The 25,053-nt window shown below is 44.2% G+C and overlaps 1 protein-coding gene across 4 annotated transcripts in view; it reads left to right on the top strand.

The window, feature by feature from the left end:
• The window catches only part of AKAP13 (A-kinase anchoring protein 13), a 208,718-nt gene that overhangs the window by 86,920 nt on the left and 96,745 nt on the right, over nucleotides 1–25,053 (top strand). For all 4 annotated transcript variants that reach the window (XM_071441287.1, XM_071441288.1, XM_071441289.1 and 1 more), the window contains exons 7-9: nucleotides 7,457–7,640; nucleotides 18,204–18,393; nucleotides 21,675–24,555. In XM_071441287.1, coding sequence (XP_071297388.1) covers nucleotides 7,457–7,640; nucleotides 18,204–18,393; nucleotides 21,675–24,555 — 3,255 coding nt within the window. The remainder of the gene's footprint in view (nucleotides 1–7,456; nucleotides 7,641–18,203; nucleotides 18,394–21,674; nucleotides 24,556–25,053) is intronic.

Raw genomic sequence — 25,053 nt, forward strand, 5'->3', positions numbered from 1 at the left:
TGCTCAGTTCTGCTCACTGCAACAGGGTTTTCCATGGGAGATTTTCCTGCTTTATTTTTATCCAGCTTGCTGACTGCTTTTGTAAAGCTCAATACAAGGACAGACAATTCCCATGTTAGCAGACATTAAAATATTTGATCATATTTAATGGCTCCTTGATAGAAATTCAACAGCTGTCACATGTTTACAAGGAGATAACACTTCTTTTCCTCTGTGTGGAAGTGACTGATGTTTCTTTCTGCATTTGAAAAGTGTTGTGATAATGCAGACATTTTTGGTTTAAGTGATATAAATCACTATGACCACACATTGATCTTAACAAAAACTTCGAAACTCTGAATTGTTGCTGATTTTGCAGGAAGGCTGAGATCTGCTTTTTTTTTTTTTTTTTGATTATTCTTTGGAAAACCAGCACTTAGGGAAACCAGGCCATAAGATTTACATTGGTTTGCTCAGTTTGCTTGTGTGTCTGGTGTGGTTATGCAGGACTCTGTATGTTAATGGACTTGTAGAGCATCCACAGTGAGAAGGGGGAGCTCTGTAGTGCCAAATTCTTTAACTCTTGAGTGTTTTGACATCTTGTGGTGAGGTGTGCGTAGATAGAAGTGAATAAATATAATGTCACTAAATGCAAATTTAATTCAAGAATATTAGTGCTGTAAAATATGTTCCTTTTTCTTAGAGGCAGAGTTATCTGGTAGTTTTTTGTAAGGAGATATTTACACATAGGGAATTTGGGGGGATTTTTGTGTCTGTGACAGGAAGGATTTGCATACAGAAGCATCCTTTTGGTCATGAAACTCTGTGAGATGGAAGAGATGTCCCTGGTTTATGATGGAGTGCCAGATTAGAAAAACCTCTGTGCTGAAATATGGCACCCTTATACTGGTGCTTGTGTGTAAATTTGTGTGTGGGAGAGAGAAAAGCCCTGTAGAGATTGCACTGTAGGAGTGTTTGAACAGTTAGACACATTCTAGCCAATGCCTGCAGTGGGACACCCTGTCCTGCACTGCTTCACTACCTATGAACAGCCACTGCAATTCATGCTTCACATTTCCCTAAATGTCAGCACCAGATAACTTCAAATAACCTTCTCGAAGGAGAAAATACTATAGAAATGAGAACAAAAGGAAATGTCAGATCCCTTCTTGAAAGGCGTTTAGCGCTGCCTCTGAGCTGGCACGTCTCTATGGGCCCTTGTGGGCTGGAAACAAAACGCTGCTGTTCAGCAGAACCTCCGAAGGCAGGAGCGAGCCAGGAGCCCCGAGTGCCACAGCCTGATGGGGAACTGCTGCTCAGAGGAGGCTGCTGTTGTCAAACACGCTCAAAGGTCGATTTTCAAAGGCCTGAAGTAGAAATCTAACTTTTGCAAAAGTTAGGAAGTAATGGCTTTCTTCAGGCAGAAGCTGGGTACAGGATCCACCGCTGAGCGCAAATCCAGGCTGAATTTTGAGGAGGGGGTGGCTCTGTGTGGAGGCTTTTGCCTGCACCCAGCCCTGGCCAGGCTTTGAGCAGAGGGCAGGGAGTTCACTGCTGTCACCCCAGAGGGCAGAGAGGCTGCTGGAAAGGCCACCTCTGTCCCTGGGCTGTTGAATTCGTCTGCTGTGTCACTGAATGGACACAGCTGCAGAATTAGGGATGGGAGGATGTAGGATAGCTGACATCAGAGGTGCTTGGGCTCCATTCTCTTGCTGGGACTGGCAGAGGGTACTCAACATTTGGTGGGATGAACTGAGAGGCAGAAAAGAGCCCGGGACAGTGTGTGGCTGGGGAAGAGCACAGTCCCTGTGACACAGCTGTGTTCTTCACCAGGCAGACACTGCACTGTCTCTCCATAGCAAGCAGTTCCTGGGCCCTGCTGTTAGTTATCTGTATATCTGTATGAGCTCCAATGGCATCCACAATTTCAGAATATCTATAATTAAGGATTAGTCTTGTTACTGTGGTATTCCAAACACAGCATTTCTTTCAGGTGCCATATAATCATGTCTGTCTTAATAATTATAAGTGCACTGTAACTTTCTAAAGAACATAGTTGTTACTGCTGTCAAAAGTGGGGCTATTTACTGTTCTCAGTGGCATTTAAAGGCAGCTATTTAAATGGAACAGATTGTTACACTTTATGTCTAGAAATCAAAATTTAATATGTATCCTGAGGATGTATGCAATGTAAATACAGGACTGTGATGTTCTATTTTAAAGTACTGAAGAGAAAATAAGCTAACTAGAAAACCACAACTGAATATTTTGAGGTATGAGTAATAATTACAGCTTGTTTATGTTGCAGTGGAGTAAAAAAAAGGAGAAAAAAATAGGGAGGATCTGAGGCTCAGGTAGGAAAGCTTAGAGAGTTTGATTGTATCACTAGTAAGCAGATCACTTTCAAAATAACTTGGAAGTAATATTCTGACAAAACCTTTGAGGAAACAGTCTTTCCATTTTGCTTATTAAAAGTGAGTGGTGAAACCCAGAGCTGTGGTTGATTTTTGGTTGTGTGAGCTTTCTGAGGTGGTGCTTCAGGAGCTGGTTCATGGTGGCAGAAGTTTGCTGTGATCACCGTGATGTGGAGCAATTCCCCTGGGAGTGTAAGGACTGCTGTGAGATAGTGAGCCAGCTTTTCAAGGAGATAACCAGGAGACCATCAGATTAGATAGAACACTTAACTGATTGCAGTTACTGACGTGTTGAATATGTAGAGCTTCCCAGAAGTGCTCTGGGACAAATTCGGTCCTTCAATAAGAGCTGTTTGGGAAATTAAACTCTATGACCTCACCAGGTGGGGGGTGAGTATAGAGGGAGACTCTCTGCCCTGGTTTGAAATAGTCTGAATGATTATGGGTTTAATAGCTTCATGTACAAAACCAGTAGGATTTCAATGTACAGGACAACATGAGTCTCACCAGGAATACAGATCATTAATTCTTTTGTTTGTTGGTTTTTTTTTTACATGAAAGGATAATGTCACCAAAAAAAACATTTTAAACAAAAAATCCTAAAAAACCTTTTAAAAACTTTCAGAATTTGATTACTAGTACCTAGTCTTTTTTCCCATGAGTGGATGCTAAAGTTATGCTACTGATGATGTATTTCAGACATGAAGCTTTAATCTGTTCATCTGCTGCACTCTTGTTATAGTTTCTCTTGGAACCCTTTCAATGTAATAGTTACAGGTGTTCTTTTGGTTGGGTTTCATATCCTTTCCAGTCTGCTGCTCAGCTTCTGTCCTCCCTGATAAAGGATGGTATGGTATAAATCAACAGGATCTGTTCAGTGCCAACAGCACAAAGTGCTCTGTTCAGCAGCAGTCCTTGATAAGATGTAAAGAGTCTTTTCCATACCTAAATTTAGTGCCCTCTGCAGTGGAAAATGGGAAGCAGAAAGCAACTTTTGTTCAGACAGTATCAGAAATGTGCTGCTCAAGACTGGGATGTACCGTTTAGTCTGTGGCTGAGATATTGTTGGCATGGAAATATTCCTGTTCCCTTTGATATTAGTGGGAATGGGGACATGGAGATCTTTTGGTGTGCTTTGAAAAATTTCTTGTTTATTGGATTAAGAAAGGAATTACTCACACATCTCTTTACTAACTGAGCTCATAACTCCAAACACAACATCTTTGCCTTGACCTTTCTGCAGAGCAGTTGTCTGCTGGAGCCTTCCTCTAGGACCTCAGTGTGAGGTGGCAGCTTGGTTCTGGGATTCTTTACCCTTGTTTCTCAAGGATTGATCTGAGCAGTGAGAACATTTCCAGCAGAAAGCAAGACTTTGGGGCCAGATGTGATTGTAGATTTCCAAATTGCTGAGTGTGTATGAGTTTGGGCGAGAACCAAGTAAAGGTCATGAGCACAGTAAGACAAAGCAATGCTACCCCATTCCATGGCTGGCTCATGAGATGTCTCAGGGCATGGAGCATAAACTGAACATTAGGTGTAGGTTACTCTATCTGGAAAGTTCTTTTTAAAAAGGAACAGTAGTTTTTGGTTTTTTTTGGTATTTAATCAGGTTTAAAATTAAAGTTTTTACTTAGTGTTCTTGGGCATGTCATACCCAAAGTTGTTTATTATTTCCCTTCAATGCTTATTTGTTTTGTGCTAATAGCACCTTAAACCTTAATCCTTTACTATTAGCAAAGTACATATGGCAGTCTTCTATGGAAATTTGGTCCTCAGTTGAGCAGATAAACTGTCTGTTCATGTATCACAGCAGAAAACAATTACACAAAAATAATATATTCAAAGTCTTGTGTTTTGCCAGCTGGACTGGAGTACCCTGCCATTATGGGGCAATAATCATATGTTTCAACTCTTGCCTATTACTAGGAAACGAGAAAGGAACAAAACAATCTTGGCCTTTTCAGTATCGTGTGTCTTGTATTTCCACAATTTCCTAATTACCAGGAGCTTTTTGTTGACATTCAAACGACAGCCATTTTAAGACAAGGAGCTCTTGCTTGGTATGTGGTAGGAGAAGGGGCTCTGGCTTTTGCATGTTAAAGCTTTTGATATCCTTTCATGTGTGGGACATTTTGCACCATGACAAGATCATAAAATCATTGCCTGGATTTCCAACATTTTGTGTGACAAGTTTCATCCCTTCAAAGGTAGGAAGTCTGCAGGGATCTGTCTTCCTCCCCTCTCCATCCAGCAAAATGTCCATGCTTGATGTAGACCAGCTCTTGTCTAGTTTTGAGCAACACCAGACACCAACAGATGTATTTTCATTATATATTAGTAGTTAATCCAGCCCACAGATGGCACATGCCTTTTTAACTGTCACCATGCAAGTTTTGCACACTCCAGAACCTTCCAAAGCCATTGCCTGGGGCCCCTGCAGTTGTTGGATGTACAGTACTTTGTCTCTTCGCTGCCATCATCTGTGCCCATCTGTTAGGGTGGCCTCGTGCCAGGTTCTGTGTCAGGCAGAGCCTTCCAAAAGTGGATGGTGAGGCTGTGTGTTTAATATGCTCTGGTGGCAGCAGGCCACCTCTTCTTCTACAGATCCTGTGCACACACTGTCACTGCCCACAGGCATCGGGGCAGTGCCACGTTCACCTCAGCTGCGTTTGCAGACACCTCCAGCCGCACTCTGGAGCTGCCCTGTCCACTGATCCAGTGATACAGGAGATTGTTTCAATGGAACAGGAAAGATTCTCAGAAAGTGCAGCCATATCAGCAGATTGGGACAACTGGGGAGGCATTGTGACAACTGGGAGGGGCCTTTTCATCTTTGGACATAGGAGACAGAGAGAAGCACCCATCTGGCTCAGGGACAAGAGGAATATCTGCCTGCATCTTGCAGAACTTGCAGTTGGCAGTGTGTATTTAGTGGTGAACCATGAGCTGGTGAGCAGAAGATGCTTGTCCTTATTGGCAATGCTCTCAGCTACAGGAGGAGGAAGCATTTTGGTCCAGGGATCTGTGCTTATACTTTGCAGGTCTGCAATGCTGTGCATTGCTGGGGGAAGATTGTTCTGGTTAGGAAGATGATTTTCCCTTTCAACAAAGCAGCCATAACATGAGATCCCATGTGAGAACAGAACGTGGTCAGACTAGTGCAGCACATTGTTTATTTGGATGGCAGTTGTTTGCCCTGACAGAAATGCTTTTGTGCCTCCTGCATCTCTGTAGGAAGAATTACACCACATTAATTATGTTGGTTCTGCCAGTCAGTGTACAGGTAGTGTGGGAGCTTTGTGCATGTACAAGTTCTTTGAGAAAGACATTGGGTATTGGCTTTCACTCTGAAAAAGTCCTACCTGTTTCCACATTTTGCAGCCTCATCAGTACCTTTCTTCTGTGTCTGTCTATATGCTATGTAATTTTTCATTTTTCTTAAAATCCGGGGCTGCAACCATTGATTAACCTCCATGTTGTGCTATTTCTAAATCATTACGCTCTGTAACATTTAATATCCCAGTCCTTCTCATTATTTAGCCAAAGGCTGAGAATTTGTCTCTGGGAGAGCTCAGCCATTCCCTTTTCTCTGATCAGCTGGAACCTCCATTCAGACACACTTGTGTATTTAGGGCAGCTCGGTTTTGCTTTACGGTAATCAAGAGGAGGTTAGGGGGAAGACTTGGTTTGTAGCCCAGAGACCTAATTTGGAGTCATTCAGAAGGGAACTAGTGCCAGAAAGCCTTGGTTCTTGCATACAGATTAGTTCTTCGGAATTGAATCCAGAAAGTTGTGAAAAATTGTGTGTGAGGCAGTGGAGAACTGCCCATTTTTGCTTTGTTTTGTTTTTCACTGAAGGTCTTAATGATGTCCCTAAAGTAAGTAAATAAGCAAGAAAAACAGCAGCACTTTGAAGAAGTGACTTCTCTTGGGGCACACTTCTTAAAGAAGAAAATACAAAATGAAATCCTAAAGCCATTATGTGCTTGCATTTTAAAACCTGTCGTATAGATTTGGCTGGAACCCAAATTATTAACCCAATAAATCATTCTTGTAATATTAAAGGGTTTATACCAAGCATGCTCATTGGCATGACTTTCTAAGACCCAGTTGGTGCCTTTTTGTTGTTGTTGCTGTCAGTCAATACTGAAATCCTTTGTTAATTAAAAGAACAAATTTTTATTTCTTGCAGTTTTTTTAACCCAAATGCTTTTGCCTTTCATACAGAAATAACAAGCTTTGATCTGTAAATACTGGATTTCAGCAGTGCATCTGGAGCTCATTTCTGGTTAAAGCTTTTCAGAGCATCATTCTAGTGCTGCAGCTTTTGGAGCAGGGGGTTATTTTTCTGAGATGAAAGCTCAGGCTCTAGAGTGACTTTTACCAGATTAGTAGGTCGCAGTTATTAAATACAAAAAGCATCAGTGGAGATTGGTAGTTTATAAATGCTGCTCCTCAGAATGACAGAACTACTGTATTAAGCTGAGAAAAGCTGGTCTGAGGTAATCAAACCAGGAAAGAAAACCCTTGCTTTTTTTTTTTTTTTTTGTCTATATGAGTTTTTAAACAGTTCTTTTTTATAACTGCTTTGGATATGTGCACCAAATGTAATTTTTTTTTTTCTTCATGCCTTGGGATAAATCAGCATCTTGTTAGGTGACAAAAGTTGTCCGTCCCTAAAACCTGGTCCTGGTTGTGTGAGGAGAAGGTTTGGCCATCCAGGAAAACCCACCTGACCACATTTCTGTTTGGGTGTGCTGGAGCTTGGTGGTGGCTGTGGCTGTTCAGGAAATGGTGGCGTTTTCACATTGACTTCTGTGGTCAATCTCAGCATGAGAGGTCCTGAGCACTTCCAGCCCCACCGAATCACGTCCCTCACTTTACGAGCGGTGTCTCCTGCACGTTGGCAACCAGGCTGTTTTTCCAGGTGCTGCAGGTTCCTTTAGGCTGTCAGCTCCATGCCAGCCGCCGTGTGGTGGAGCCGGGATGTGGGGATATAACATTTCCCCTAACCCACAAGCCTACAAATTCCCATTTCTTTCTTTCTTTTCCTGCCTTCCCAGAGAACATCCCTCGGGAGACACTGATGCATTTTGCGGTCAGGCTGGGTCTGCTGCGCCTGACGTGGTTTCTGCTCCAGCAGCCGGGTGGAAGAGGAGCTCTCAGCATCCACAACAACGAAGGGGCAACGCCTGTCAGCCTGGCCTTGGAGAGGGGCTACCAGAAGCTGCACCAGCTTTTGACAGAGTAAGGATGATTTGGTGGTTCCTTTGCTGGTTTTCCATTCTCTGCCATGCTTGGCTTTGCTGTACATTATCACTCAATGGTGTCTGAGTGCTATATTCCATCCTTAAAGGCAATTTTGGTGTAATTTTGCTTTTACCATTCTTGCTAGCAGCAGTGGGGACAGTCCTGAGGGTTTAGGGGAAATGCAATTATGTTTTGGAGGGTGTTTCTTGTTGCTCAATATTCTGCTTCAAGCTGTCATGTAAAGTCCAAAGTGAGTCACTGTAGTATTGACTAATTAATACAAATCTTATGCAAACACAAATGAAAAAGCTTTTCTTCAAGCGAGCACACCTGCCCAGAAGAGGGGAGTTAATAGGCATTGTGGACTGTTGTTTCTTACTTCTTAGAGAGAGAGTTTTTTTAGTTAAATAAAATAGTGATCATTATATTGAAATAAGGCAGCATCTTGAGATGAATAGGCATTTTACTGGTGTACATTAAAAAAAATAAGATAAGAATTAAAAAAAAATGCAAATATTTAAAGGAGAACAGAATATTTGACAGAAACAGGTCTGTTGTAAATGGTCTTGAGAAAAAGCCAGGTCTTACAACACATAGCAAGTAACTAGTGGCATGAGCATTTATTGCACTGCTTTACAAGGAATCCTTTGGAAGATGGCAAGTTAGTTTTGAGCAGCAAATGTTTGGAGATCTAGCTTTAATAGCTGAGGCTAATAAAGACAAGGAGCTTAAAAAAATCTCAAGGGGGCTGTTTGTATAGGAGAAAAGATTTAGTCTCCCTGTGTGTTATTCTGATGCCTGGTTCTCTTAAGCTTTGTTATAAACTTTGTCTTTCTGAATTGATTTCTGAGATACTTGGAGTTTATGTTGAATGACCCAATGTCATGTTTAGGAGTCTGCTGTGTTGTCCACATTATCACGCAATGTTCCCTGTTAAAGATTGTAAATTATTCTGCTTTCTGTAGTTGTTGGGTGCAGTGTTTTGGGGCAGAAAATATGATCTGTATTGCTAGAGTCATTGCATTTAAGTTTTATCCTTAAATTCAGTCAGCTCCTTGGAAAGTGAGGGTGAAGGAGAAGGTGCAGGGTGGGATGGGACCTATACCCAAATACCTTTTCCTGCCACTCTTGCTGGCATCAATACAGGGAGGATGACAGTGTTACATTCTTCTCCATCAAGGTTGGTCATACTGTGAAAACACAACTATCTTGCAGGCTATATTGTAAAAATGGGATGTGTAAATTCATCCTGTAACTGCAGCAAGGTTCTCCAAGGTGAGAATAACCACATTAACAGGCTTTACATACTGTCAGGAAGCTTAAGCTGGCCAAAACTTGATTATAGACCTCACCGCAAATACTGCAACCCTAATGCGAGTAGAGCTGGTAATTTAAATAAAAATGGGAAGTAAACAAAACTATTGCAACAGCTATTCATGTATTTGGTGAAGTTTTTCACAACTAGCTCCAGTTTTGGAATGGCAGTTCTCACTCAGTGGAATGAAAAGAGGACTGGGATTCCATGACATTGTCCTGTGTCGTTGCCTTTAAGGAATGCTGCTGGCCCAATCCATGGAATTTCTCTGGTGACCTTTGCAGTTTGTCTTTGAAAATAAGACACAAGCAACCATCAAGGTCCCAATTCCTGTTCTTCTTGGTATATCCTTAAACTGTTCTTTGTGATTTGTTTCCCCTTGGACTGCTGTGTGGAAATAAAATGTATAAATATCTGACAGCCACGCCACAGGTCCCCTGACTTTGAGAACTCTTCTATTCACATGAAGCCCTAAAAACAGAAATCCATGGATACTGGAAATCCTGGTTCCCTTTCTCAGTGGGTAGGATGGTGGTGGAGCATCATGATGTGACCTTGAGACTGACTGGAGCAGTGACATGGGGATGGCCACAGCCCTTCCCTTCAGGAGGGTGATGGTGAAAAAATGGGCACACCCTGATTCCCCAGCAGTGGTTTTTGTTTTTTTTAATTATGCTGAGCATTTTCTGCAAGATAGGATCAAGACTTGAAAATCCCTATTAGGAGGAGAAATACTGAGCTTCAAAACGCAGAAAATTCCGTGAAGAGAGTGAGTGTCATTTATGTGCTGTCAAAACACAAAGGACACTGTACAACCTCCTTTCTGCACTCTGCCTGGGCTCACACTGTATAATCCATGCACACAAATTTGGCACACAGCTCGTCCCACTCAGCAAAACACAGAGCAGCAACGCATGTTAGTGAGGGCCCCTACAAAGGAGTCATTATTTTTACAAGTAATTAAACTGCACTGTGCCAAATAAATTAATGCAGTGTGTTTTGTGATGCATTATCCTTGGGGGGAATTTATTGTTCTTTTGCTTGCTAATTTGCAGGACCCTCCATTTTACAATAATTCTCCCAGCCAGCATTGGGAAGGGGTAAAATTTTGCCATAATTAGGATACAGTCATTAAAGAGCAGGCATAAAACCTTCTCCGTTGTTGTTTTGCCTTAGTTTGTCTGCAAAGTAGCTCGATTCAGCTGCAGTGTAAATATTTTTCTCAGAAACTAATTTCACTGGTGACATTTTGAATTTCTGATGAATTTATCTGATGAACTTTCCCTTCTCAGCTTTTACAGTATTTCATGTAAAAAAAAAAATTATAATAAAAAAAAGATGCTTCCTATGTAAGTTTTCCATCCCTGGAAGTATTCTGCTCTGTGGTGTGCACTGGCTTTTCCTCCTCAGACAAGAAAGGTGCATGGGCTGGTTCTTTTGGGACCCAAACAAGGAGCTGTCACAGAGCCCATGTAGGTCACCAGGGATCAAGAGTTAATAGCAGCATTCATTAATAAATATTTATATAAGCAAATATATATTCATTATCAATAAACATCCATCAGTTGTGTATCATCCCTGAGGGGACTTGTTTTATCTCCAAGATGAAAACTGTGCAGTAAACAGTGTCCTGCAGTGGAAATGGAATAGGACAGTGCAGAAGTGTAGTAGTTTTATAGGGGTAAAATATATATAAAGATTTATCTGTAAAGATAACTTTGGAAATGGCAGTTTGCAAAGCCTTGGAGTTTCAACCTAATTCCAGAGTGAATGGTCTGTGGTTGGAGCCTGTTTCTCCCCAGTGTTGGAGCTGGGTGATGCTGGCTCTGGAGAGGCAGCACAGTCATTAAACAGGCTGGTGGACCTCCCTGAGTAACTGCACAGCTGCAGAGTGCAGGAGTTGGTGTTTCCCAGTGCAGTCAGGGCAGTAACACAATCCCCTTCCAGCTCCATGTTCTGCAGGGCTCTCACAGCAGTGGGGAAAATGGCTTCAAGGCACCGGGAGCGTGTGGGATTGCAGAGAGGCTGGAAGTGCTCTTTGTAAAACATGCAAACACTGATCTGGTTGCTGATTTTATTTCTGTCCAGTACCACTTCTTTCCCCAGCAGAGCCAAATGCTTGTAGTTCCTTCACAGCTGAGAGTGATTTATGTCCTCTGAAAAAAAGGAAGCAAGAGAAAAATAAAGCCCATTTAAAAAAAAATTAAAATTACATTTTTCTCATCCCTGCAAAGAGTTGCAACAGTCTCTGAGGTTTTTACTGTAAACTTTTTTTTACTTTTGCTGGTTTCTCTACTTTTTGCTTTAAAGTATTTCTGCACAGCTCTGGGATTGCTCTTCCCTTCAGATATCCTGGTAACAGTCAGGAGTCTCAATCTGTGAAACTGTAAATTAGTACAGATCTGTATTTCCAAAGTTAAAATTATTTAATTAACACACATGAGGAATAGCTCACTGGTAGCAGAAGGGTTTTGTGAATGTTTTTCGATCCATGATTATCACTTGCTATTGTTCTGATTTTACGTAAGTAATTGGTGAAGTCTGGGCTGTAATCTCCATGGTGCCTCTCAAATAAGGATGCTTTTTCAGTGACTTTACTTTTATAGCTAAATACACTTTTCTGCTTTTCTGAGCCAGAGCTGCAGGAGGATTTGCCTTGCATGCCTTTTTTTTTTTTTCACCCCAATTTAGCAGGGCCTTTAAGCAAGTGTTTAATTCCAGAAGTACCCAGTTTATGTTCAGCAGAGTGTTTAAGCATGATCTTAAAAACATGGTATACATACATTTTATTCCTGGCTAAGCAGATATCAGAGGCTGTAAGGTATATTGAATTAGTGCTGATGTTTCTCCATCTGTTCTTCCCTCCAAACCAAGCAACAAATCCATTTGATTGCTATTTGGGGAGCTGGATTTGAGATATGGCTTGCTGTGGTGTGGCAGGAGAACAGTTGACTTTTTATCTACAAGTGATGGCACAAGATTAATGTGTTAAGAGGGAGTCAGAAGTGTTAGAAGGGCACTGGAAGAGGATTCAGAGAGGTGTGTGTTAAGGAGATGCTGTTTAGCTACAGACAGCAATCTGTCTGGAGCAGTGTGGGGGAGGCAGTGGTCTACAGGGTCTGGTTTTGTGCCTGTAGGATTTTCAGTTGAAACACCATCATTTAATAGCTTTAACATCATGATTAGAAAGATGTTGAGGTGCTGTGGGTTTCTTCTGGCCACAGCAGAGGAGCAGACTGAGAGTGGGAGGATGGGTCAACCAGGTGTAAACGTGGTGGAGCAGGAAGGGTTTGTGTTTCTCTCTTCTACCTACTCACCCCACACCAGGCTCCAACTTTTACTGACTTCCTTGTGTGTTCCCACATCCCTATGAAGATTTTTTATTCTTTGGCTCCCTCCTCTCCTTTGTTTTGTATGTAACCACCTCTGAATACAGAAGAGAGAGAAGGCTTAGTTCATGTGATATTAATGTTTCTGTATTCCCACTTGGAAATTGTGATCCTGGGAGATCATGGAAACAGACCTGTGAGGATGAGAAGGAAGAGATTTAGAAGAGATTTGAGAATATTTGCCAGGATACAAGAAGAAATTATTTTCTTTCCCCCAGCAATCCTGATCTGGAAGTGTTCCCAAAAATTATAGGGGCCATAAGTGCTGGACAGCCTTGTATGGTTGGTAAGTGATTATGAGAAACCAACTCTGTTTCAGGATAAATTTAGAAAATGCAGATAAGTGGTTTCCCAGAACTGCTGGGTTTTTGGCCTCAGGCATGGGCTAGCTGGATACCCAGTTAGGATGCTCATATTTAGTCTCTGGAGCAGATTTGCTCCAAGCAGTAACATTCATAGTTGGGTTAGAGTTTGAGCAGATGATTGTAGAAGAAGTCTTTTTAATCTGCTGTGTCAGAGGCAGCCCAAGGCATGGCTTCTTCTCAGGGGTGTGTTGCAGAGCCAGTGATTATGCTTGCTTGCAGCATGTGGAGATGTTTTCCAGAGACAACTCTTCTTCCATATCACTTGTCCTGATCTGAGGTGCTGTTTTTAGCTGTAAACACTGCCTGCTGAAGTATTCTCCATGATGGTGCTTTTAAAATTTAAAATGTAACAAATGGCATCTGTTTTCACTCTTGAGTGTGTTTCATAGATTCACCTTAAATTGCCTTTGCTTACTGATGAGCCTCCAGGTGGACATTGGGTTCTGTGTTGGACCTACAGCTCCACATCCTGAGCAGGGCATCCTTCTTGTTAAATAATGCTCTGAAAATTAAAAAAAAAAAAAAAAAGAAAGAAAATGCATTTAATAACAGTTACTCTTATGGAATGCAGATTGTACTTTTTGGCAGCTATAGTTGATAAGAGTTTGTAGCTGTATTTTTATACTTTTTTAATGTATAATTAACATTGGGGTCTAAGAAATGCTTGGGTTTAGAAGTACAGACCTGTTGTGTTTGGAAATACTGGACATGTTCCCTTAGCATATGTGCAGCTGCAAATAACTGTTGAAGGACCAAGCCAGCTTTTCTCTTTATGATTTGCTGCTGTATAGTGTGTTGATCAATGAGAGGTTAGCATTATGTATTTTGAATTATTAAATATTTATTCTGATATTGAAGGGTAGGTTATGCAATCCTGAATTCAGTTTGGTGTTAGAACCCACAACTACAGTTCATGTTTGTGTGAGGCACAGTAAGGGGTTGGTCATTATTTCTACATCAGATGAACTTTTAACTCTTTCTTTCAACATCAAAGCTATTAAAATTAGTGAGCATTATGTAGTTTTTTCTTACATGAGAAACATACTTTTTTCTACTTTCTGGGGCATTTTGAATGCTTGGAAACGCCTGAAGTATGAATTCTGTGTTTATTAAATATCTTTCAAATTTGAAAGTAGTTGATTTATTTTAACCTATTCTAACACATGCTAGAGATGCTACAGATAAGAGCATCTAAATTATGGCCTTTTCCTAGCTTTTCATGCAGCCATAATGGTATGGGCTTTGTTTAAATTTTTTAAATAAATTTTTCCTTTTTTTCCTTTTTTCTTTGCCACATGGATCTAGAGGCTGATGCTTTCAGAATAAACCCACAGCTGTTGTCAGGCTTGCAGTAAGATCCTAAGAGCTGGCAATGTTACTGAGCTTGTTTTGTTTCAGCTCAGAAATCTGGAGGGGATATCCCCAGGAAATAACACCTTGAGTTCCCAAACTGTCTTCCTCACCCCTTTGTGAAACTGGGATAGATCTCCCTAACACAAAGTTTTTCTTAACTCACTGAGGCTTTTTCATTCATCTTCTCATCTCTTCCTCCCTCCTCTTCCTCTCCCTTGCAGCTCTTGTAGTTGCCTTGTCTCTTGGTAGTGCCTGCACCAAGCACCAACACCTTGAATTTCACTCCCTTGTTATTGAGCAGTTTCTGCAGCTTTTGAGGCCAGGCAGAGCTTTTGATCAGATGGTGGTTTGTTGTTTTTTTGGGGTTTTTTTTGTTCTCCTTTTCTCACTTATCTTCCTTCTTCTTAATAATCTCTCGCCCGTATCTGCCGGAAGCCAGGAGCTGTGCGGTGTGGGCTTTCCTTTCCTTTTTCCGCCGCTCACTGTCTGCTCTCCTGCCAGATGAGGAGAGATTCAGCATGTGAGTTCAGTGTGGCTCTGCTTTGAAAAGTCTACTTGGGCAGTGCTGGGAGGTTTAAATAAAAACCACTTCCTACTTACTGTCCCATCCCAGCTTGGATGAGGCTTGGACCAACCACATATAGCAGAATGTGTCCCTGCCCATGTTGGGATGATCTTTAAGATCCCTTCCCACCCAAACCATTCTGTGATTCCATGATCTATCATCTTGTCTTACATGCCAGATGGGCAGGAGGTGATCCTGTAGTTTCGGCCATCTAATCAGATCCCAGATGGAGCAGGACATGGCCTGAGATATTTTGAAGTATTTTTGCTTCTCCTCTCTCTCTGAAGTTGTCATCCTTCTCTAAGCCACCTCTCTGCAGATGAAGGGTGGGCTGGTAGGTCTGTTCTTTGTTTCAACCAAAAATTTCCCTTCTGAGTTTGCCTTCATGGCACAGAAGGCTGACCAGAGCTGGAGGACTTCTTCCAGGCTTTTTTAGTGGCCCATGGCATGGTTATGCAGAGGGGAGAGCTAGTGAACATTTATCAGTCTTCTCAGGCTGTCCTTGCTTTTTTAACCAAGATACTTTCTTCTGTGAAAGTTGAGCTCATAAATGTTTCTTACAAAATGTTCAGTTCACTGGTATCTGTTACGTATTTTGATGGGAAACTGTTGAAAAGGGAAGATGAGAAAGATTTGACCCAGGATGGTTAAATCTCATAAGAAGACAGATTTCCGTTGTTTCTGGCAAAGCGCAACAAAGTGGATTTTTGTGCTGAACAAAAGCAGATTTTCAAACTTCTTGAAGGCTGGAGTTTGTATTCCTATTTTTGCTAATAAATCTTCAGTAAGTATTTGCATATCTGTTTTTATCTCCTAGTAGAGCAGCTTGGATATGCAAGCCTATACAACCACTACAAAAATTCCAAGTCTGGACAAAATAAGCATCTTTCACAGCCAGGGAGTACGAAATGTGTAACAACAAAGCTTTTTTCCTGGAAGAAAGTGTGTTTTTATCATCTCTCAGTAAAACCCAGGCCTTGCAGTGAGACATGCAAGAAAGGCATGAAAAGTGAAGCTCAGTGTATGAGGGCAAATGAGCAGGAGTGTCTTCTCAAATAGCCTTGGAAGTGATGGCCTGAACAACAGGAACAGTGGTGGGAAAATGAGTTAATGCTTGTGAATCCTCATTTGTCCTCTCTGCTTCAGACCATTAGTGCTGGGATGGAGCAGAGTATGAAAGGGATGGTTTGAAGGAGGCAGTAGATTGAACCATTCTCTATCTCACTGTTTAATTTTGTGTAACGAAGGTGACTGCTAGTAAAAGTGAGAGCTCAGAGTTTGTACTTGGCTGAATGTGAGAAGCTTCTTGCTTCCTCAAAAGGTTTAAAGCTTTTCATAAAGTGTAACACAGACTGGCAGCTTGAATATGAAAAGAAACTGCTCTCTTTGTAAGCAAAAGTGACTGTTTGATCCATCTGGGCCGTGTGAAGGTTGTGGATTGCTGGAGGGGTGGACACACGTGCGGTGTTGCAGGGGGCTCTGCCTGTCATCTTGCTCCAGATTGAGCCTTTTGAAGTTGCTGAGGGCCCTTTGAGGCTCAACAGGTCATGCAGGCAGCTTTGTGGGTGCTGATTTGGAGATGCCTGTGAGGGTCCTTGAAGCTGATGAGAAAGCGGAGCAGATTCATCGCGCGCTGTTCTTTAATCTGGCTGCTGTCGTCCCCATGAGTGGGTGGCTGTGGGCTTTGTGCTCACTGCCTCGTTGTATTCTGTACAGTGGTTTCTCATACATGACAGCTGAAGAGAAAAACACTCCAGACAGAAATGTCTGTGTTTTCTTGATAAAGGAAGATCATTTCTTTATTACTTGTAATGGCTCAGTTGACTTCAGTGCCTCTGTGGACTTAGACCAATCACCACCAGAAACTGGCTGCTTCCTTCTGTTTCTCTGTGGAAATATTGATTCTCCTTAAATCAAGTGTAATTCTGCTGAAGCCAAGTCATGACTGAGATAAATGGTAGAGAATGGTGAAAGCCATAGTAATCCTTTGTCTGAATTTCCTTGCAGATTTAACCCAGAACGAGTCACAGAAGGGGGTGGGTGGCTGTGCTGGGGCAGAGCAGGGGCAGCCATTGCCACCACCATTGCCTGCACAGGTTTCTCTGCCTCTGATGAACCTTTTTACCGTTTCTCCACCCTGCTCTGCCCATTCCTGTTGCTGATCATGGTGTTTGCTCGTTATGACTTTGCTTTCTAGATTGCTTGGCCTCCCAGAGAGACAGCCCTGTGGTTTGCTGGGGGGCCCTAGCCATAAGAAAGGTTTGCAGATTTAAAAGCAAAATCTCTCAGCAAAGATTCTGAAAACTACATGCATTTTTACCTGGTTGATGGCATGCATTTGTGGTTATGTACCTTCTTGAATTCCTAATTATTTAAAAACAATCACAGCTCTGCCTCTTCCAAGGAAATTTGTAGCTAGGCAAGAAAGGGAGATGTGAAAATGGTTAGTCTCTGCAACAGGGAGGGGACATTATAGAATCACTGAGTAGTGTGGTTTGGAAAGGACCTTTAGAGGTCATCTAGTTCAATCTCCAATCCAGTTCATACATGGGGCTGTGTGACAGTAGATGCATTCCTGGTAGAATACAAGGAAAATCCCATTTCTTGCACCCCTGAGCAGGTCAGTGTCATCCTCTGTTTGTGTAGCATTCCTGGGCTTTGGCTCCATGTCTCTCCTGGGGGATGCAGGGCTTGGTGGGGTGGTGCACATGCTGCTCACTCTGGGATGATCAAAACAGGTTTTGGGTTTCCTGAATCAGTTCTGATTCAAAATGAAATTTGTGAACCTGAAGGTAGTGAACACCTCAGTGTTTTCTCACCACCTCAGTGGGCCAGTGTAGCTGCTCTGCAGCTTGGTGAGATCTGAGGAATTACTGCTTTGAGTGGTGCAAAATCAGGGTTTGATGTTCAAAAAGAGAGGACGGAATAGAAATTTCTATTGGCTTCATTTACCTACTAAGTTATTTTTCATTCTGATCTACAGCATCTTTTTTCCTTTCTTTCCTTTGGATTGGTGAAAACAAAGCCCATGATAGTGCTGCAGAAAACCACCTGTCTCACAACACTGATAAAATCTTGCACAGAGACTGTTTCACAGAGCAGGTTCAGTTCATTTCAGGAGTGAAAAAATTGCTGCAATATGATGGCTGTTGGGTGTTTGTGAGCAGTGTGCTGGCTTTGGTGGAGAAGTTGAACCATCATAGTTTTAATTCCTTCCAACTTATCTCTTTGCTGTTCTGCCTTTCAGTTCTCTGCTGTTCTATGACAGCTGCTTTGGTGACCTTCACCTGGGATAAATCTGATTTAAAATGCAGTTGTCATGCCCTTAGCTGCTAGTCTGTCACAGTCTGGGGTAAAAACCACAGATCTCTACCTGAGAAGGACCTTGTGAAATAAAGCTTGTGGCTGGCATTAGCGCTAAATCCCATTAATTTTCAAGACTGAGGAGAGTGTGTGTGTGTATCTGTCTGTCTGGAGCCAGTGCCACTCTGCTCACTGCCATGACTGTCCAGAGTGAAGGAGAGCCTGCAGGATCCCTGCTCACCTGCCCACTCCCCCTGCCTTGTTTTGCAGGGAGGGAGCCAGGGAGCCGGACTCGTGGAGCACCCTGTCTCACACGGTGCACTCGGGGGACTACAGCGTGAAGCACCACCGCGGGCTGGACGTGTACCTGCTGACAGCTGAGGCCACGGAGGGGACAGCAGCCAGCTGGGAGAGGGACATCCAGCACCTGCAGATGCACATGCAGAGCCACCAGCACCAGGTGAGCAAAAGGGAACGGAAGAGAAGCAGATCTGGCTGGTTGCACCCTGGCGCCTGGGAGGATTTTTACATGTCAGCATCCTTCAGGGCATGTTTCCTTAGGTGTTTTCTCTGGATTCATTATCAAGCATCCAGGTGGATGCCTGTCCATTTGCTTCTTATTTGAGCATGGGGAGATATGATTAAATTGTATTAGGCAGCAAATGTTCTCATTCAGAAGAGTAGCAGGCTCAGGGCTGTGAGACACCAGCTCTGTTTTGCCTCTCTCTGCTCCCAGCTCCTGCCTGATCTGTTAGTTTTGGACCCACTTGGATGGGCAGGAACACTTTCCTGGAGAATGATGACCCTCTGCCTGTCTGCCAGACTCTGGGCAGCTTAAGGCAGGCTCTGGAGTGAGGCTGGGGGTGTGGGCTTTAAGCACAGTGGGGACATCTCTGTTCAGATGGAAAGTTCAGGGTCAGAGAGGAGACTGAGAGGAAAGTTTCTGAGACAGGTGATGGAAAAAATGGCTGTTTCAGTAGCAATTCAGTGTAGGACTTAGAGGGTAAGCCTGCCTTGCCACACAAGGTTTGTGTCCTTAATGGTCCCTTCACTGTGCTCCTCTCAAACTCTGTGGTGGTGGGACCACAGGATCTGTAGGGCTTTGGAGGGGCTTTCTCCTGCTGGTTTAAATCTATGCCACAGGATCTGAATTGGGAAGGTGAAACATCAGAACACTGTTTGCCATTTCTCAGAAGCACCCACGTGTCTGTCACTGTTGGCATCACTTGTGGGTGTGTTCCTTCATCAGATCACATAGCTGGGGTTACAGAGGTGCAGGGTCTAAACAACAGGATATTTCTGTTGCTTTAACTAAGGGAGGGGAGAACTGTTGTGTGCAGCCAGTGGGCTGAGGGAGTGAGCAGAGGAAGAGACTATGCTGAGCCATTTTTTAGCCTTCCTGAGTACCTGAGATATTGATTACTCCCAATCTCAACAGGAACTGTTGGCATGAGTGACAAATCCAGGCTAACTTGAAATCTCTTCCCCTTTCCATCACAAGACCCCAAGCCATGGCAAGCATATCCAGCTCACTGCTTGTTTGCTCATGCAAATGCCAGATTGGGAACATTTTGCCTGACAATGAAACCAGAAATAGACTTTGCTTTCCACCACTGTTTTACTTCACATCTAATCTGATTTGAATTTGGAAAGCAGCCCTGTAATTATTTCATTTAGGTTTATTTTGGGTCAGTTGAGAGCCTGTTGGCTTCCTTTGGTGATGGCTGTATTTTTCCGGCTATCAGCAGAGTGACTTCACTGTGAGGATGCTGGGGCTGCTGCAGCCCCTCCTTTTGAAAACCCTGCTTGTTCCCCAGCAAGTGTCACTGTTGTGTGTCTGTCCATCCTGGCTAGGATCCAGGAGCACATTCCCCATGCTCTGCTGTGGGGTTACAGCCACCAAAGGCTTGGCACACTGTTTACCCTGCAGCCCGTGGGTACCACTGCACGCAGAGCCCTGTGTCCCATCCCTGATGCCACACAAGGGATGGAGATGCCATGCTGCTGCCTCCAGGGCTAACCTGGCTTGGGATGCCTCAAAACCAGGGAAGCATAGCTGACAGCCTAGATGGGAGCTGGGCAGCAGGGTTCTTTTGAATAGCAGGGTGATTGGTGGCAAACACCAGAAGTACATTTAGTGGTCTGTGACTCAGTGAGTCTGTGGCACTGCTCAGTGTTTGCAAACCTCAGAGTGTGGAAAGACAAGCATATGCAATATCCTTAGGGAAGCAGTGATGATTTTAGCCACTTTTAGTATATGCAATACCCAGAAGTTCCCTGTGATGCTTCAGTTAATATAAGTGGGTGCTTTAATTATCTATCAGGGTGTTTAAGCTGACAGTTTTGGTGTGAAGTTCTATTTCTCTGAGAACTAAAAACTTAAACAAAATTTGCTGGGAGCTGTTCAAGTTAGACTTTTAGTATGTGTGTATTTTTTGGAATCCTTTTACAAATAAATACAAGAAAAGCTCAGATTTAACATAGTTAATTAGAGTTTTATACATGTGGAGAATCTCAGGCACTTAGTGAGAAACCAGTGTGACCTTGGAAAGCTTGTGGTGGTGCAAAACCCCAAGCAAACCTGGGGGGAGCTCTCTTGGGTGTACCCTGAGGGACTGGGGTTGCTCAGTAATTTAATAAGCCACTATTTCTAAGATGTAAACATTGATATGTTCTCTTCTACAGAGATGAGAATATGAAAGGAAATATTGAAACAGACAGTTTCAATATTTATTATTGAATTATTCAATATTATTTCAAAATAAACAGTTATTTTAAATAAAGGTTTGTTTGTATCAAACTATAAAAGCTTGACAAAGCAGGTGCTCTGGAAGGAAAAGGCAGATTAGAGAGGAATTGATTATGATCCTGCTGTTCCATGATAATGCATGTATTAATTTTAATAGTATGTCATAATTTTGAAATTTTTATTTCTAGTTAGGAAATAAATTTCAGATATTTAATTATGCCTGCAGTTCTCAGGAATAGATTAGATTATTAGTTCAGTGCTCTGAGCAGGAGACAGTTGGTGTGTTTGAACTTTGCCAGCCAATGCTGGCATTTCCATCCATAGAGAGAAAATTGAGGAATGCTGGTAAGAGCTGGGGGGTGCTGGGTGGGGATCTGAAGGTGCTCTTAAGCAGCATTTGCTTGAAGTCCTTTGGGACTAGGCTGCTATATATTTGCATTATTTGGTAGACTGAGTTCTGCTCTTTACTGTTCTTGAATTTAAGTGCACTCAAGAACTGAGACTACAGCTTCTCAAAGAGCTATTACCAAGATTACAGTTCTTTTCAGTGATGGCAGATGGTGTAGCAGGGGGGTAGAGAGACAAATTTCAGCTTTGGGTTGTTCAGGCTGGCTTTAGGGAAAATTCTTCATGGGAGGGTGGTGTGGCATGGGAGCAGATTGTCCAGAGAGGCTGTGGGTACTCAATCATTGGAGGTTTGGCATAGATAAAGTCATGGTTGACCTGATGCTGCAGTGGCAGTAGGCCAGTTTCAGGCAGGTGGTTGGGCTAGATGACCTTTAGATGTTCTTTCCAACAACGTTTCTGTCATTCTAATAATTTCAATATTACCTGCTGCTAATAAAACCAACATGTAAAATACCCACTGTACTACATTTGTAGCACCAGGAATAGGATTCATGTGGAATAGGATTAGGTAGATACAGGTCTTGAGTAACTGCATGACAAAATAAACCTGTTTGTTTTTTTTTTTCCTTTGTGTGTTGTTACAGAGTTTAAGGCAGCAGACAGAGCCTGTACTGGGAGATTCTGGAGACAGCTGTACTAAAGGAGCAGAGGGTCATATGACCACCACCTCTCAGAGCCTAGAAGAAATGGCAAAAGAAGAAAGGCAAGAAAACCCATCTGATCTGGTTCACCTGGACATCAGGCAGCTCTCAGACCAAACCCAGCAGGAGGAGAAATGCAACAGCAGCAGTCTGGGAGCTTTTAATGATGCACCAGAAGACACGGTTAGCCCAGGGGGTGCGAACAGCCCAGCCAGCTTCTGTGAAAGTAAAAACACAGAGATATTGTGCAAAAAGGAAGGAGAGGCGGGGCTAAGATCTGCGGAGGGCTCTGGGACCGTATCTGATGAGGACTGCACTGTGAGCCCGTGTGCAAGTGTAAATGGTGCTGTAAACCTTCCATGCTCTGGAAATACAAATGAGGAGGCTGGAATGACATCGGCTGGAGTTGTTCTGGATCAGGCTGGCGTGAGCAGCACAGACAGTGCCCATCAGGAAGTGCAAACTGCTGAGGAGCTTGCTGCCAGTGCTGCTGCTGTGGCTGCAGCTGCAGGTGAAGCCCCAGCTCCCTCGGAGGGCCTGGATGTGGCCATGGGCCAGACTGAGTGCAGGAACTGTGCCGGGGCACCTGAGAGGGCTAAGGGCCAGCGGCAGGCAGAGGATGGGCTGGCAGAGCCTGCTGAGAGGACTGCAAGGCTGAAAGAGAAACACCCAGCTAAGGAAGAGTCATCCAGCACTGCTCAGCCCTTACTCAGTGGTTTCAATGGCACTTCGTGTTCGGATGGGGAGGATGCAAATGTGGGAGTGGTACCAGCCTGTGACGGTGCAAATGCAGGTGGTGACATTGGCAGTGTCTCTGTTGACCTTTGCAAGACCAGCAGTAACAAAGAGACTGATGTGGAGTCGTGCACTGCTCAGGTAAATGGTGACTTCATGGAAAGCCGGGGTGATGGCAGTGTCACAGCGAGGCAGGAGGTCACTGCAAGCACTGCAGGAGCACTGCCAGCAGTGAATGGGGTGAAGGTTCCTGCATGCACATCAAAACCTGCTGCTGGTTTGGAAGTCCCTGGCAGCAGTGAGAGTGGGGAGCAAGAAGGGCTGGTGGAAGCAGGCTGCACAGATGGAAAATCCAGCCTGCCCTCACTGGAAGACAGTGTGGAAACTGATGGCCCTGATGCTGAACCTGCAAACGGAGATGTTGGTGGATCTAATGAAGGTTGTGCAGAAGCTGCACATTGCCAGAAGAGTGGTGAGATCGCTGACCCTGGGGCTGCAGCCATGGAGAGCAGTGAAAAGGAGCCAGTAGGAACTGATACCAGCAGCTGCAGAGATGGAGGAAGCACAGATTCTGCAGGCGGTGGTCAGGAAGTTGCTGCCTGTGCCCCTTCTGCTGCTCAAACTGGTGTTAAAGATGAAATGGGCAACAGCTCCAAACCAGACACTGCTCAGCAGGGTGAACGTGAGGAACGTGAGCCTGCATCGCTCCCTCCAGAGGATGTGAGTGCAGACCTGGCAGAGAAAGAGCCTGCCCAGGCTGGAGCAGAGAAAGCAGAAAACACTGCAGAGCAGGAGGGGAGGAGCAGCAAGGTAGAATCTCCCCTACCCAGAGGAGAGGGGCCAGCTGTGAGTCAGGAGGGAGATGCTGCAGTGGCACCTCCCGGGCAGGAGGCAGCTCTGCAAGGTAATGACCCTGGATCAGCTCCATGTGCCAAGGGCTCCGACTGTGCCGAGGATAATTTAATAGGCACACCCTCTGCAACTCATAATGAGGAATCTAAACAAAACCAGGAAGCGGTGGCGGCGAGGGCAGGCTCGGCAGAGCTCGCCTGGCAGCACGGTGAGGAGCATGCTGGGGTAGCTGCCACCTGGCCTGGGGACCATGCTGGGGACAAGGGCTCCTCAGGGCAGGGCCACTCGCAGCACATTGAAGGAGGCAAAGGTGAGCCTGAGCAGGAGGCTCATGTGAATGGCAACGAGCAGGTTTTGTCAGAGGAACTTCTTGCTGCTGTTGTGAAACCTCCCTCCTGCAGTCTGGAGGGGCCTGTGGTGGGCAGCAGCAGTGTGGATGCTGGGCTGGAAGCGACACACCAACCCAAAGAAGATTGCAAGGCTGCAATTGCAGCAGAAGGCACCATGCATGGACCTGCATCAGCAGATGAGCCACTGTGTGCAGAGAGTGACCCTTGTCCGAATGCTGGGCTGAACCAAGAACAAGACCCCACTCAAACCCTACAACAAATCTGCCCCCACAGCAGCACTCATGAGTTAAAGGACGCCTCAGAGGTGGGAGCTCTGAGTGACACCTGTGAGGGTAAGGAGGTGCCAAGGCAGGTGACAATAGCCCCAGTTGCAGCGTTTGCAGAGCAGCAGGAGGACACAGAGAGCGTGCTGCCCCGGGCAGCGCTCCAGCCCATCGCAGAGGAGCCCACGTGTGACAGTGACTCCAGCACCGACACCGTCTGTCCAGCTGGGGACAGTGACACTGCCCTGGCAGGGGCTCAGGGGGAGGGCTTGGCTGAGCCCCATGGAAAGCAAAGCCGAGCTGTACCTGCAGCGCCCTTCTCGCCGTGTTCCTGCCACCTGCAGCCTGTGCAGTCACTGGAAAATGTGGGAGTGAAGAGTTTGGTATCGGCTAATGGTGCCTCTTCTCTGGATAAAGTTCCCAAAATGGTGAAAAGTTTTGATGCCGTGGTTTTTGCAGCAGACACACCTTGTTCCCCCGAAGTGTCTGCCGCAGAAAAAGTGGGGCTTGAGCCCCAGACTGCAGTGGATGCCAGAGCCAGCCTTAATGGACAAATGGATTGCAGTTCCTCGGCAAAGAAGAAGAATGTCAGCCTGGCAGTGCAAGGAGCTGAGCCTGTTACAGGTAGGAAAAATCAATTGGTTTTTTACTTTTTAGGTTTTTCTTTGTAGGCGTGTCTCTGTCACGTCATCAGCAAAGAAAGGAAGTAAGAGCTGGATGCTTGTGTTGGAGAGGAGGTGTTTGAGGTTTTTCTTCTGGGAAACAAAAAATTTGTAGTTAGTTACGTATAAAAACTTCCAGTTCAAATACATGGTGCTTGTCTGGCACTGGAGGTAAGAACAGAGCATCATCTCCTATGAGTTTGTACAGAAGAATTTCTAGCACGTAAATCCTTGCTGGAGAAGAAATGAATGGGCTTTTGAGCTATTTGGATTACTTTATCTTAAAGTTATAAGCTCTGTGGGCATGAGGGTTTATTTCCTTGGTGTTACCCTTTTGCTTTCCCCCTTTATTTTTGCTGGTGTGGAGCCAGTGGGGACAATGGGGCTCTCCTGGTTTTCTTTGCTTGTCGAAGTGAGCCAGCTGCCAGTGTCCCTCTGAACTGCCCGAAGCTGCTTCCTA

The sequence above is a fragment of the Agelaius tricolor genome, unplaced genomic scaffold (assembly GCF_023055355.1).
Source record: "Agelaius tricolor isolate 1412-34295 unplaced genomic scaffold, bAgeTri1.0.p SCAF_16, whole genome shotgun sequence".
Lineage (NCBI taxonomy): Eukaryota > Metazoa > Chordata > Aves > Passeriformes > Icteridae > Agelaius > Agelaius tricolor.